The sequence below is a fragment of the Plecotus auritus genome, assembly GCF_963455305.1.
Source record: "Plecotus auritus genome assembly, chromosome: 9".
Taxonomy (NCBI): Eukaryota; Metazoa; Chordata; class Mammalia; order Chiroptera; family Vespertilionidae; genus Plecotus; species Plecotus auritus.
Genome location: NC_137783.1, coordinates 151,223,126 through 151,235,952, shown reverse-complemented (window position 1 = coordinate 151,235,952; position 12,827 = coordinate 151,223,126). Strand labels below are relative to the sequence as shown.

Below are 12,827 nucleotides of genomic sequence, written 5' to 3'. Positions count from 1 at the left end.
CCTCGGCCGGGTCACGGGGTGCGGCTGCCGCGGGGCCGGGTCTGAGTCATCATGTCCCCACCTGTGCTCAGGGCAGGGCCTGGCGTGCAGAGCAGGGCCCGGGCAGGGCCAGGGAGAGGCCAGGCAGGCTTCGTGGTCTCTGCATCTGGGCTCCCGGGGCCTCGATTTCCTCATCTGTGAAATGGGCATTGTAGCCCCGCTTGGCAACGTGTTTCATGGTAAGAAGACACAGTTCGCTGAGGGTCTTCACCTGCCCTGGTCACCCGGGTGTAGAGTAAGGACATTAACAGTGTCCCGGGGTCTGGGGACCCCCGAGACTTGAGCAAACAGCTGGCCGTGGCTGCCGCCGCCTCCGGCCGGCCACCTGGATTCTGCCTGCTCTGCTGGCCCCCCAGGGACTAGTCTGAGTCACTGACAGTCCTCACTCGGCCGGCCTTTCTCCTGCCTGGCCTGGGACCAGAGGCAGCTGCTGTCGCCACAGGACACGGGGGCGGGGGCGGGGGGGGGGTGGGAGGAATCGCGATCTGGCCGGGGAGAGGCCCGCACAGGGTGCCAGGCCCAGAGAAAGGAGAACCTGAACTGGCCACGCCGCCAGGCGGCTCCCTGTGTCCGCCCTCAGAATGATGTCATCCACCGCAAACCCTGATGGCGCGGGGCTGGCCCTGGGGGCGCCCAGCCTGGCCACCGCACCATCTCCCCTGGGAGCAGGGCCGCCCCGATCGGCAAGGCCCGGAGGGACCCTCCGTGACCAGGAAACGAACTTCTATGGTGCGGCAGCCGTTGTGCGTTTGGGGCTTGGGTGTGAGGCAGCTGGCATTCCCCTCACTAACTCACATCCCATCCCAGCAGGGGCCTCTCGCTGCCCTCCCTTGCGGTGAGACGCCCGAAAGCAGTGGTCGGCAAACTCATTTGTCAACAGAGCCAAATATCCACAGGACAACGATTGACATTTCTTTGGAGAGCCACATTTTTTAAACTTAAACTTCTTCTAACGCCACTTCTTCAAAATAGACTCGCCCAGGCCGTGGTATTTTGTGGAAGAGCCACACTCAAGGGGCCAAAGAGCCGCATGTGGCTCGCGAGCCGCAGTTTGCCGACCACTGCCCTAAAGGAGGTGTCTGCAGCCACTGTCTCCACTCCCTGCGTCCGGTTCTCCGACGACCCCACGCCCATTGGACCCCCAGGGGGCACAGCAAGCCTGCCGGCCGCGGGCACCCAGCACGTCCACCTGCCGACTCGAGGCCAGCCTGGCCGCCACCCTCAGCAGCACTCCTGCCGCTGGCTGGCTGTCGGGGACCCCACCCTCCGGCTCCCGGGACGTCAGTGCTGCCCCGGCTTCCTGCCCGTGGGCTTTGCTGGACCCTCTAGAGACAGGACGCCAGGGCCTCAGTCCCAACCTCGGGGAGCTCACCTGGTCCCGGACTCGACACGCCTTAGGGCTGTCAGGATGGCTTAGTCTCCCCCCGCCCCCCAAAACCAACTCGCTGCTGACACCACCGCCTGGGAGGCCGACAGCCGTGTAGTCTTATCATACCCAGAGCCGGACAGTTCACCCCCCCCCCCTCGAACGTGCTTGCCTCCCCACGCCTGTTCTGTGCCTCGGTAATGCCCCCATTCACCCGCCCACCCGAGGCCACTCTCTTCTCTCAGCACTCTCATCCCACCCGCAGCAAATCAGCACGCCCCCAGGGCAGCCCCTCTCCTGGCCCTGGTCCCGTCGTCGCTCACGCACGGACCACACACCGGCCTCCTGGGGCCCCTCCTGCACTTGCCCCCTTTCGGTGTGTTCTCCACACAGCAGCCAGGGGATCACCTTAAAACAGGCGTTCCTCTCCCTAAAACCCTGTAGTGATCTGTATGTCACGGCCCCGTAACTGCTCTACCCTTACCTCCTCCTGCTCTCTCGTGCTCACTGCACTCCAGCCACCCGGCCTCCGGACGGCTCCTTGAGGCACATGCCCACCCCAGGACCTTTGCACGTGCTCCTCCCTGTGCCTGGAATGCTCTCCCCCCAGGCATCCGTGTGCCTTGTCCCCTCTCCTGGTCAAGTCACCTCCACAGAGAAGTCTTCCCACCCAAAGTGGCCCCTTACTCTACACTGCACGGTGCCTTGTCTCTGCCCGTGGCCGGTCATTCCCACAGAGCCCCAGGCAGCGACTCCTCTTGTTCACCGCTGCTCCCCCAGGGCCAGGAGCAGGGCCGGCCCGAGAGCACTCAGCGACGTTTCTCAGTGAATGAACGCACCCCCAGGAGATGACGGGAGCGATCCCAGCCACGCAACAGGAGTGGGAGTTAGAAGACGCACCGGCAGTTCAGGAAGAACCCATAGTAATTTCTAAGCGAAAAGTATAAATTCTGGGATTACAAGGCCCATCGCTGGGGAAATCAGAGTCTCAACCGAAGGGCTGAGGAGCAGCATGAACTCAGCCAGCGAGCAGATCCCTCAGCTGCACCGGGGCCGCCCCCCCTCCCCCCCCCCGCCACCCAGGAAGAGGCCGGCTCTGCTGAATCCTGGGCGTGTCTGTAAGATGTAATGGAGGTATTTGCACCTCCGTCCATTCAGTCTGTACTTCCCCAGTCTGTAAGATGTCCATTCAGTCTGTAAGATGTCCATTCAGTCTGTAAGATGTCCATTCAGTCTGTACTTCCGTCCATTCAGTCTGTACCTCCCCAGTCTGTAAGATGTCCATTCAGTCTGTACTTCCGTCCATTCAGTCTGTACCTCCCCAGTCTGTAAGATGTCCATTCAGTCTGTAAGATGTCCATTCAGTCTGTACCTCCCCAGTCTGTAAGATGTCCATTCAGTCTGTACCTCCCCAGTCTGTAAGATGTCCATTCAGTCTGTACCTCCCCAGTCTGTAAGATGTCCATTCAGTCTGTAAGATGTCCATTCAGTCTGTAAGATGTCCATTCAGTCTGTACTTCCCCAGTCTGTAAGATGTCCATTCAGTCTGTACTTCCCCAGTCTGTAAGATGTCCATTCAGTCTGTACTTCCCCAGTCTGTAAGATGTCCATTCAGTCTGTACTTCCTCCGTCCATTCAGTCTGTACCTCCCCAGTCCCCACTGTGTGCCAGACGCTGCTCTAGTGACAGACACACAGAAGGAAACAACATTGGCCAAGTCCCCCCGCCCTCCCTTTTAATTTGCTTATTTTTTTTAATCCTCATCCGAGGGCATGTTTTTATTCAACTTTTTTAGAGGTAGAGGAAGGGAGAGAGAGAGAGAGAGAGAGAGAAACATCGATCGGTTGCTTCCCATACGCGCCCCAGCCAGAGATGGAAACCGAAACGTAGGTGTGTGCCGACCGGGACCCCAGCACGCAGCACCGTTTTGGTTGTGTTTTGGGGGTGTGGGGGTGTGGGCTGACACCACCCGGCTGACCACCGGCCAGGGCAAGGCCCCCTTTAAGGAGCTAACATGCGAGTGCGGGAAGCCAGACGGAGGGAGACATCTGAGCGGAAGGTGAAGGTGCTGGGTGGTGGCTAACGCAATGGAAACAGAAGCAGGAACGGGAACTGCGGGTGCCACGGGCGCAGCGGAAGGCAGCCAGGTGCACAGGGGGGCCTCGCCGACAACGGGCCTTCTGGACAGAGCCTGGAGGGGAGCGCAGGCGAAGGGCCGGAGGCAGGGAGGCCCGTGGGGCTGCCGAGGAGGCAGCGAGGCCTCGCGTTGCGGGCGTGGCTTTCCGCCGCGGCCGGGTTCCAAGCACAGCAGGGACACGGCGCGTGGACGTGAACAGCATCCATGGATCCGTGTGTGAGAATCAGCTGCGCGGGCTCAAGGGTGGAGGCAGGGAGGCCAACGAGGAGGCCGCTGCAGTGATCCTGGGCGAGGGGCCGCTGGGCAGAGGAGAGAGGGGGCAGGTCCCGTGTGCCCTGTGGCAGGGCTCCAGGACTGCCTGGCCAAGGGCGTGGGGGCGTGGGAGGACGAGGGGCGGGGTGGCCCCTGCACAGGAGGCGGTGTGAGCGCTGCAACGGGGAGGCCGGGAGCGGCGCGGGGGGAGGGAGCTCAGCTTTGGCGGGAGCAGGCGTGAGATGTTCATGAGGCTGGGACTCGGGACACACACACGCACACACACACACACACACACGCGCACACACACACACGCGCACGCACACGCACACACACGCGCACGCGTACACACACGCACACGCACACACGCACACGCGCACACGCACGTGCGCACACACATGCGCGCGCACACGCATGCACACACACACGCACGCATGCCTACGCACACACACACACACACACGCCTGCGCACACACAGGTCCCTGGTGCACGGGATGTCGCTCAGGCTCACGCCAGCCCACGGTCAGGAGGATCCCAGCGAGGCAGACCCGGGTGCGAGGGGGCGGCTGCCGTCCCGGGGCAGAGCCCAGCCCACACCCGCCAGGGACCGGCCGCTGGGGCTCCCTCATGTCGGGTTAAACTTTGACCAACTTTGACCGAGGAAATGATTGCTGACCCGCTTCCCGAAGTGCCACCTGGCCCGTTTAGTTCCAGCCGGGTGACCGTCCCGGCTGTCCGCACTTCTCAAGTTCACGGCTGAGGAGGTGCCAGCGGCCTCGGTCCCCGTTGGATCCTCCCCGAGTGACAGCTGCGAGCCTGGCCCGGTCCGCACAGCGGAGGGGCCGCTGCCATGCTCTGGGCTGCCGGGGAGACGCCCTCGCTGCCCGCTGGCGGCCGCCCCTGGGCCCTGAGCCGGTCGCTGTGGCCCGGGCGCCGCCCCTGCCCCCCGGGGGAGCGCCATGGCCTTCTCTGAGCTCCTGGACCGGGTGGGCAGCCTGGGCCGCCTGCAGGTGCTGCAGGCCGTGGCCCTGGCCGTGCCCCTCATGTGGCTCACCACGCAGAACGTGCTGGAGAACTTCTCGGCGGCCGTGCCCGCGCACCGCTGCTGGGTGCCCCTCCTGGACAACGGCACTGCCCAGGCCAGCGCCCCCGGCGCCCTGGGCCCCGACGCCCTCCTGGCCGTGTCCATCCCTCCGGGCCCCCGCCACGGGCCCCACCCGTGTCGCCGCTTCCGCCGCCCACAGTGGCAGCTCCTGGCGCCCAACGCCACGGCCACCAACTGGAGCGAGGCTGCCACGGAGCCGTGCGTGGACGGCTGGGTCTACGACCGCAGCACCTTCACCTCCACCATCGTGGCCCAGGTAGGGCCCCCCCCTCCCCCAGGCCTGGCACCTTCGTGGCCAAAGTCACTGCTTGCAGTCGGCAGGGTGCGGACTGGCCCGGTCCCGGAGCTCCTCGCCAGCCAGCCCTGCTTGGCCACATCCCCCTGCAGGGGGGCCGGGGCAGGAGACCGCCTGCCAGGCCCTGGCGGGGGGGGGCAGCGGGTGACACGGATGGCACCCTCTCATCGGCGGTGACGCAGGCGGCTCCCTCACATGCAAGCCCAGCTGCTCCGCCCGCCAGCGGGCTCAGCGACGAGTCATGAGACTCCCAGGGTGACCCGCCAGGGCCCGGGCAAATCTGGGCGTGGGGGGGGGGGGCCCGCAGCCGGCGGGAAGGGGCCTCTGTAAAGAACCAGAGGGAAGAGGGAGGGAGGTGAGAGGAGGCCAGAGCGGGCTGGACCCTTGACCCCTTGACTGGGGGCAGCAGGGAGCCAGGGAGGGGCGTAGGCAGGGAGTGACAGCCTTGCTGTCCCACGGGCCCTGCCCACAGCCCTAGGGGGCAGCAGGCTGCCCACCACACCAGCTCCCTGGGCCTTCCCCGAGAGGCCCCCCCGGGGCTCCCCTACCTCCTGAGCTCAGCTCCCCTCCTCTCCCCCCAGTGGGACCTGGTGTGTGACTCTCAGGCCCTGAAGCCCATGGCCCAGTCCATCTTCCTGGCCGGGGTCCTGGTGGGAGCCGCAGTGACCGGCCAAGCCTCCGACAGGTGCGGACCCCCTTCCCCTCCAGGCAGGCCCGCGCCCTCGCGCCCCCTCGTCCGAGATGCCTGCGTGTGGGTCTCCCTCCTGCACCCCAGCTGTGCTGTGCTCGGGGCTCGCACTCCCTCCGGGCCTTGGTCTCCCCGAGTCTCCTGGGGCCGCGGAGGGTTATGCTCATCAGACACTCAAGGCCGACACCTGCTGGGCCGCCGCCGCCCTCAGCGGCCTGGCTGCCCCGCTGGCGGGAACTCGTTCCCCGAGAGCACCATGGCGCCCCCTGTGCTCAGGAGCCTCCACGGACGAAGAGCGTGGCTCTGGCCCCGGCTGGTTTGGCTCAGTGGATAGAGAGTCAGCCTGCGGACCGAAGGGTCCCGGGTTCGATTCCAGTCAAGGAATCAACCTGGGCCCTGGTTGGAGCGTGTGCAGGAGGCAGCCAATCGATGTATTTCTCTCACGTCCATATTTCTCTCTCTTTCCCTCGCTCTCTTCCACTCTCTCTAAAAGATCAATGGAAACATGTCCTTGGGTGAGGATTAACAACAACAACAACAAAAAAGACTGTGGCTCTTACCCCAGGTGTCATTTTAATTTATTTTAAAAAATATTTTTATTGATTTCAGAGAAGAAGGGAGAGGGAGAGAGAGAGAAACATCAATGATAAGTGAGAATCATTGATCGGCTGCCTCCTCCACGCTCCCCAATGGGGTAGAGCCTGCAACCCAGGCATTTGCCCCGACCGGAATCGAACCCTGGACCCTTCAGTCCGCAGGCCGATGCTCTATCCACTGAGCCACACCAGCCAGGGCCGCAGGTGTCATCTTAGCTTCCCCTCTGCTCAGCGAGCGAGCACAGCGTGGGCTCTGGGGTCCAGTCGCCGTGGCCAATCCCGTGGCCAATCCCGTGGCCAATCCCGTGGCCAATCCCGTGGCCAATCCCGTGGCCCGCTGTGGACCCCCTCCCGGTGTGACAGGTTTGGGCGCAGGCTGGTGCTGACCTGGAGCTACCTTCAGATGGCCGTGTGGGGCACAGCGACCGCCTTCGCCCCCACCTTCCCCCTCTACTGCCTCTTCCGCTTCCTGGGGGCCCTGGCCATCGCCGGCGTCATGATGAACACTGCCACGCTGCGTAGGTGCCCCTGGCCCGGGCGAGGGGAAGGCCCTGAAGGCTCCGGGGTGACCTTACGTCTCCTCGCAGTGATGGAGTGGACGTCTACTCGAGCCCGCGTCCTGGCCATGACCTTCAACTCCCTGGGCTACAGCTTCGGCATGGTGCTGATGGCCGCCGTGGCCTACGGCGTGCGCGACTGGGCGCTGCTGCAGCTGGCCGTCTCCGTCCCCTTCTTCCTCTGCTTCGTGTACTCCTGGTGGGTGCACCCGGCCCGGCCCACCCCCCACCCCGGGGAAGGGGAGACGCCTCCCCCTGGGGCCAGCCGAGTACCAGGGGAGCTAGAGGTGCTGAGAACTGCTGACTACCTGTTGGGGGGGGCGGGAATGTAGGACCAAAGACCCTTCTCCAGGCCTGACCCTGGGGCAAGTAGGAAGCTGTTTGCAGGCTGGGGTATTGGGGGGCGGGTGTCGGCTCAGGCAGGAGGTGCAGCCAGGGAGACAAGTGGGGGCGGGGGGTTGTGGTATCCGGGCACTGACAGACAGCAGAGGAGGGACCCTGGCAGGTCGGGGCCTGTGGTGGCTGGCAGGACTGTGCCCCCCGTAGCTACTGGCAGGGGGGTGGGGGCACCTAACTGCACCCAGGCCACCCCCCCTGGGCCTGGCTCCCCGGTGAGGCAAAGGAAGGGCCATGGGGTCGGGAGGGAGGCAGGAAGGGGAGAACAGGGACCCCCCCCACCTCAACCCAGTGGAGGGAGGAGGAAGAAGGAGGGAGGAAGGAGGGCTTGCTGGGAAGGAGGGCGCTGAGACGGTGTGGCTGCCACATGTCAGCGCCCGTCACTGCCCGCCCGCTGACCTCACCTCCCGAGTCTAGGGCCTGTGGACACCAGTGAGGCCACCCCGTTGGGCAGAGGGGTGAGAGGGTCAGTGAGGCTTGTGTAGGCCAGACCCTGGGCCACCCACAGGCAGTGGCCCCCTCCCACTCTGCCCTCCCGCCCGCCCGCCCCAGGTGGCTGGTGGAGTCGGCACGGTGGCTGCTCATCACCGGCAGGCTGGAGCGGGGCCTGCGGGAGCTGCAGCGGGTGGCCGCCATCAACGGCAAGAGCGCAGCGGGGGATGCGCTGACCATGGAGGTGAGGCAGGGCGCCTTCCCCAGGCTGGACCCCAGACCTCTCCCTGACCCTGCACAGGGTCTTCGAGAGGGCCTGGCCCCTAGGATAAGGGTCTTGGGGGGGGGGGGGCCTGCTGGAGCTGCCAGAGCTGACAATGCCTCCCTGCCCTCCCCCCCGCCCCCCAAGGTCGTGCTCTCTGCCATGCAGGAGGAGCTCAGTGCGAGCCGGGCTCCCGCCAGCCTGGGCAACCTGCTCTGCACACCTGGCCTGGGCCTCCGGACGGGCGTCTCCACTCTGTGCTGGTAGATGCCCTTCACCCGCCCACTGGCCCAGCCTCCGCCCCGCTGCCCGCAGGCTGCCGGGAACCCAGTCAGGGCTCTGCTGCATCAGGCAGGGCCTCTGAGGGCTCTCCAGCTGGTCCCACCGGTCTGGGGGCGGGGGTGGGGGGGTGCGGGGTGCTCTGGCACAGGGCCTACAGCCCTGCACCTCCATCAGGGGAATGGCCCAGGCCCGGTGGCCCAGGCAGCTGAGTGCGGAGAGAAGAGAGGAATAAGGAGGATTCATAACGAAGGCGCTGCAGGAGCCGGAGAGCCCAGGAGGATGAGACTCAGAACTCAACACCAGAGAGCACTCCCCCCCTAGTGTGGAGGGACCAGGAGGAGGGAGGGGTATTCTCAGAGGCCGGGAGCCAGGGCCACCCAGCAAAGAGGCCTCAGAGGGGGGCCTGCTCAGGGGACCATAGAGGCCTGGACAGGGTACCCAGGGCACCCAGGGCAAGGGCGGGAGGGACCCCCTGCTTCTCCCCTGGCCCCGCCTCCAGCCTCTCACCGGGGCCGCCCATGGGCCAAACCTAACGAGGCACAGCACTGGCAGCGACCCTGGGAAATGCCGTCTGCGGAGACCACCCTCTGCCACCCCGAGGCCACAGGAGGGCGGAAGTGGGTCCGAGAACTAACAAGCAGTGGGACAGCCCACGCCTCAGCCTGACGCCACCCGTCCCGCCTGCCCCCAGGTTTGCCTTCGGTTTCACCTTCTTCGGCCTGGCCCTGGACCTGCAGGCCCTGGACAGCAACATCTTCCTGCTCCAGGTCCTCATCGGGGTCGTTGACATGGCAGCCAAGCTGGGCACCCTGCTGCTGCTGAGCTGTGTGGGTCGCCGCCCCACGCAGGCGGCCTCCCTGGTGCTGGCCGGGCTCTGCATCCTGGCCAACGCGCTGGTGCCCCGCGGTGAGCGGGCAGGTCTGGGTGCCCTCACTGTGGCCGAGGATCCTACCTGGGGAACACAGGCCCTGGCCCCTCCTCTGAGGGTGCTGGACTAGAACGGGGGCCCAGCTAGGAAGGAGGAGTCGGGAGAGATGGTGGTGGCCTGCACTGGGCAGTCGAGCAGGGATGGAGGGGGTGGGCGACACTGTGAAAACTGTGGAGATAAATAAGGACTCGGTGATGAGTTGTGGGGACAGGGGCAGGGAAATGGGGGGCGGGGCAGGGAGGACTCCCTGGGTCTGGCTCTGGGTGTCTGGGTGGCAAACAGATTGGGGGGGATCAGAGAATGTGGCTATGAAGTCACTTAGGACAAGGTGCATGTGTGGGGTCTGGGACACCCAAGTGGAGGTGACAGACATTTGGGAGGTCAGGGAGAGCGCCTCCAGCTGATGCTGGGGCCCCTGCCATCCCTGTCTCCGCCCACAGAGATGAGGCCCCTGCGCTCAGCCCTGGCCCTGCTGGGGCTCGGGTGGATAGGGGTGGCCTTCACCTGCGTCTCCATCTACACTGGGGAGCTCTTCCCCACCGTGCTCAGGTGAGGCTGGGCCTGGGCCCCGGCAGGGAGGCCCTGGGCTGGGAGGGCAGGAGGGGGTGGTCTCCCCCAGGCCTGGCTGTTCATGCCCTGTCTCTCTTCCATGTGGTCTCAGGCTGACCCACTGCAGCTCCCTGGGCAGAGCAGGGCTGGGCCGGAGTGGGAGGTCAAGGCCGAGGGTGGGCAGAGCGGCCCCTCACAGGACACTGTGCCGGCAGGATGACCGCAGTGGGCCTGGGCCAGATGTCGGCCCGAGGGGGAGCCATCCTGGGGCCTCTGGTCCGGCTACTGGGTGTCCACCACCCCTCACTGCCCCTGCTGGTGTACGGGGCAGTGCCAGTGCTGAGTGGCCTGACCGCGCTGCTGCTGCCCGAGACCCAGAACCTTCCGCTGCCCGACACCATCCAGGATGTGCAGAACCAGTGAGTAAACCCAGAACCCAGGACAGCTGGGCCTGGCCACCACCCCATCCCGGGACAGAGGAGAAGCAGAGGCCCAGAGAGGGACAGGATTGGCCGGGAGTCACACAGCACATCTGTGAGAATGGAGGCCGAGGGCTGGGTCTCCCGACTGACAGTGTGGATTGCGGACCCTGTTCTTCGTTCTACTATTTGAGGCCCAAGTGGCCCAGCTACCCTAGCTCCACCTTGAGAGAATCAGGGGGAGGGAGCGCTGCCCTATGTAAGGGGGGGGCCGAGGGCAGGATGGCCATTGTTGGGGTCTTCACTGGCCCCAGACTCTACTACGATAGCCCCAAGATGTCTGTCAGGCTGTCCCTGCCCATCGCCCTCCACCGTGTGCTCAGGGAGCTCAGTCCTGGGCCCTGAGAGCAGCAGGATCTGCTGAATCCTCAGGATGGACACAGGTCAGAGGTCAGGGTCACTGCACCTTCAAGACACAACTCCTCCGCATCTTTCCTGAACAGGTCAGTAAAGAAGGCCACACACGGTGCCCGGGGGCCTTCTGTCCTGAAATCCACGCAGTTTTAGGCTTCCTGAGAGCCTGCGAGGGCCCGGGAGGAGCCTGCTGTCCTCTGCTGACAGCAGGAGAGCCAAGGCCTGGATTTCCAGGGGGCCCGGGGGCTGCCCCTCCAGCCAGCCCTGCCTCTCACTGAGGAGCCGCCTTCAACACAGAAAGGGCAAAGGATGGTGTGATTGGCAGGAGGCCACCTAACCTCCACTCGTGGGTGCAAAGAGGAGCGAGGCCAGGCCCGGGGGACGGGCCCGCCTGTCGATCCCAGCTGCCCTCTTGCTGTCGGACTCAGTGGGCTCAGCGGGCTCCGAGGCGGATCGTCACCCGTGGTCAAAGCCTCCCGGCTTCTCACCCAGCCTGAGGGCTCTCAGTGCTGGAATCTTGGCTCCTCAGCTTCACCCGAAAGGCGGCTCCTGGCCCCCCTCCTCTCCACACTCCAGCCACACAGCCAGTCCCGCCTGGCGGCCACGTCTCCTGCCTGTACTCCCCTGCCACCATCTCTACCACCGCCCACAGCCTCCCAGACCCAGGCCCATGTCCTCATTCCAGGCCCCAGGCCCAGCCCGAGGATCTAATGGAACCCGTACCCACGGCCCCAGCCACACACCTGGCTCCCACCCCCCAGCCTGAGTGCCCGGAGGGTCGGGGTGTCCCCAGCTCCCACTCAGAGGCAGGCGGAGGGGCACAGGTGGGAGGGAGACCAGAGCGTGAATAAAGGAACAAATGACGACCTCACCGACTCGGCAATGGGCCCAAGGTCTGCGGGGTGGGGGCTCCTGGCTGGGTGGCCAGCCTTCCTGCCCCGGGTGCCCCCTGAGCAGCTGCCCTTTCCCGCCCCGTTATGAGCCAGGCACCAGGCTGGCACCTCAGGGAACCATCTCATTCCATTTTTTCCCAAAGCCTTCGAGGTAGACGTTGCTGTCTCACAGATGGGAAAACTAAGGCTCCGAGAAGCAGACTGCCCGTGACGCTCGGCCGGAGGGGCCGCATCAGGAGTCAGCCCTGGGCTGCAGGCGGCGAGCCCAGCTCAGGCCTCAGGTCCCGTGGCCAGCGATGCTCCGCGAGGGCAGGGCCTCCCCTCAGAACCAGCGAGGCCCCTGCAGGGTCCCCTGCACCAAGTGGCCTGAGGGGCCTTGCTGCTGGTCCTTCCAGGCAGCCACAATCTTCCGGGACCCAGGGGCTGCCCCTCCGGGCCACTAGGGAGTGCCATCACGTGGCCGGGTGCGCACGCTGCGGAGGGAGATGGGTGCACCTTTGGCAGCTGCTACAGGCCTGCATCACAGCTGGGCGCAGCCCCCTGAATGGCAGGCCTGCCCCTGGGGCGCCACGGGCTCCATGTCCACCTCCGGGGGGACATCCTCCCAGGAGAGCCCAGCACTGACCAAGCTGGTGTCCCCTCCCGGGGGCTTGCAGGGCCGGTCTTCCAGGCCCCAGGCTTCAGCCAGACTTCACTGCTAGCTCCCTCCCCAAACCCTGTCCTTGTCCCCCGGTGGACTCTCCTGACACACCCCCAAGTACTAACTGCCATGAGGGCCCAGCCCAGGCCCAGGGGCTAAGTTCAACACCAGGAGCCCAAGACAAAGGAGGGGAGACCGCGGGGACCACTCTTACGGATGGGTAAACCGAGTCAATGGCAGGTCCAGGAATCTCTCCTCGTACAGCCAGGCCTTCGAGCCACCCCCGGGCCAGGAGCTCGTGGCTCCCTGTGCAGAGAGGGGCACTCGGCCCGCAGTCCTCCAGCTCCCGCACTGCCCCCTCTGGCCCCGGATCCTGACGGGCTGGTCAGGGCTATTCTAGAATTTCTGAAGTAAGGATGCTCCTTCCCTTCTTGACACCAAAGGACGCCTGCTGCCTGTGTCTTTTTCTTTGGCTGGTGGTGACAGGGGCAGGGGCACTCTGGGGTAAGTCTCCGTCCCTTGGACAGAGCAGCGGCGAAGGACCCAGGGGCAGGCCAGCGCCTGCTCGGGGATAGGA

General features: G+C 65.4%; 1 protein-coding gene across 2 annotated transcripts; it reads left to right on the top strand.

The window, feature by feature from the left end:
- Positions 1–4,531: 4,531 nt before the first annotated feature.
- On the top strand, positions 4,532–11,587 carry SLC22A12 (solute carrier family 22 member 12; the record flags this gene model as incomplete). 2 transcript variants are annotated; one of them, XM_080641234.1, is made up of 10 exons in its annotated part: positions 4,532–5,155; positions 5,776–5,879; positions 6,842–6,996; positions 7,066–7,234; positions 7,984–8,107; positions 8,273–8,388; positions 9,099–9,313; positions 9,776–9,884; positions 10,100–10,303; positions 10,807–11,587. In XM_080641234.1, 10 exons carry the CDS (start codon positions 4,754–4,756, stop codon positions 10,868–10,870), a joined length of 1,662 nt encoding a protein of 553 aa, XP_080497360.1. In that variant the 3' UTR covers positions 10,871–11,587. The 2 variants fall into 2 exon arrangements, with proteins under 2 accessions (XP_080497360.1, XP_080497359.1); XM_080641233.1 differs by having other exon boundaries at positions 4,754–5,155; positions 6,842–7,234; positions 10,807–11,585.
- Between the last annotated feature and the right edge of the window lie 1,240 nt (positions 11,588–12,827).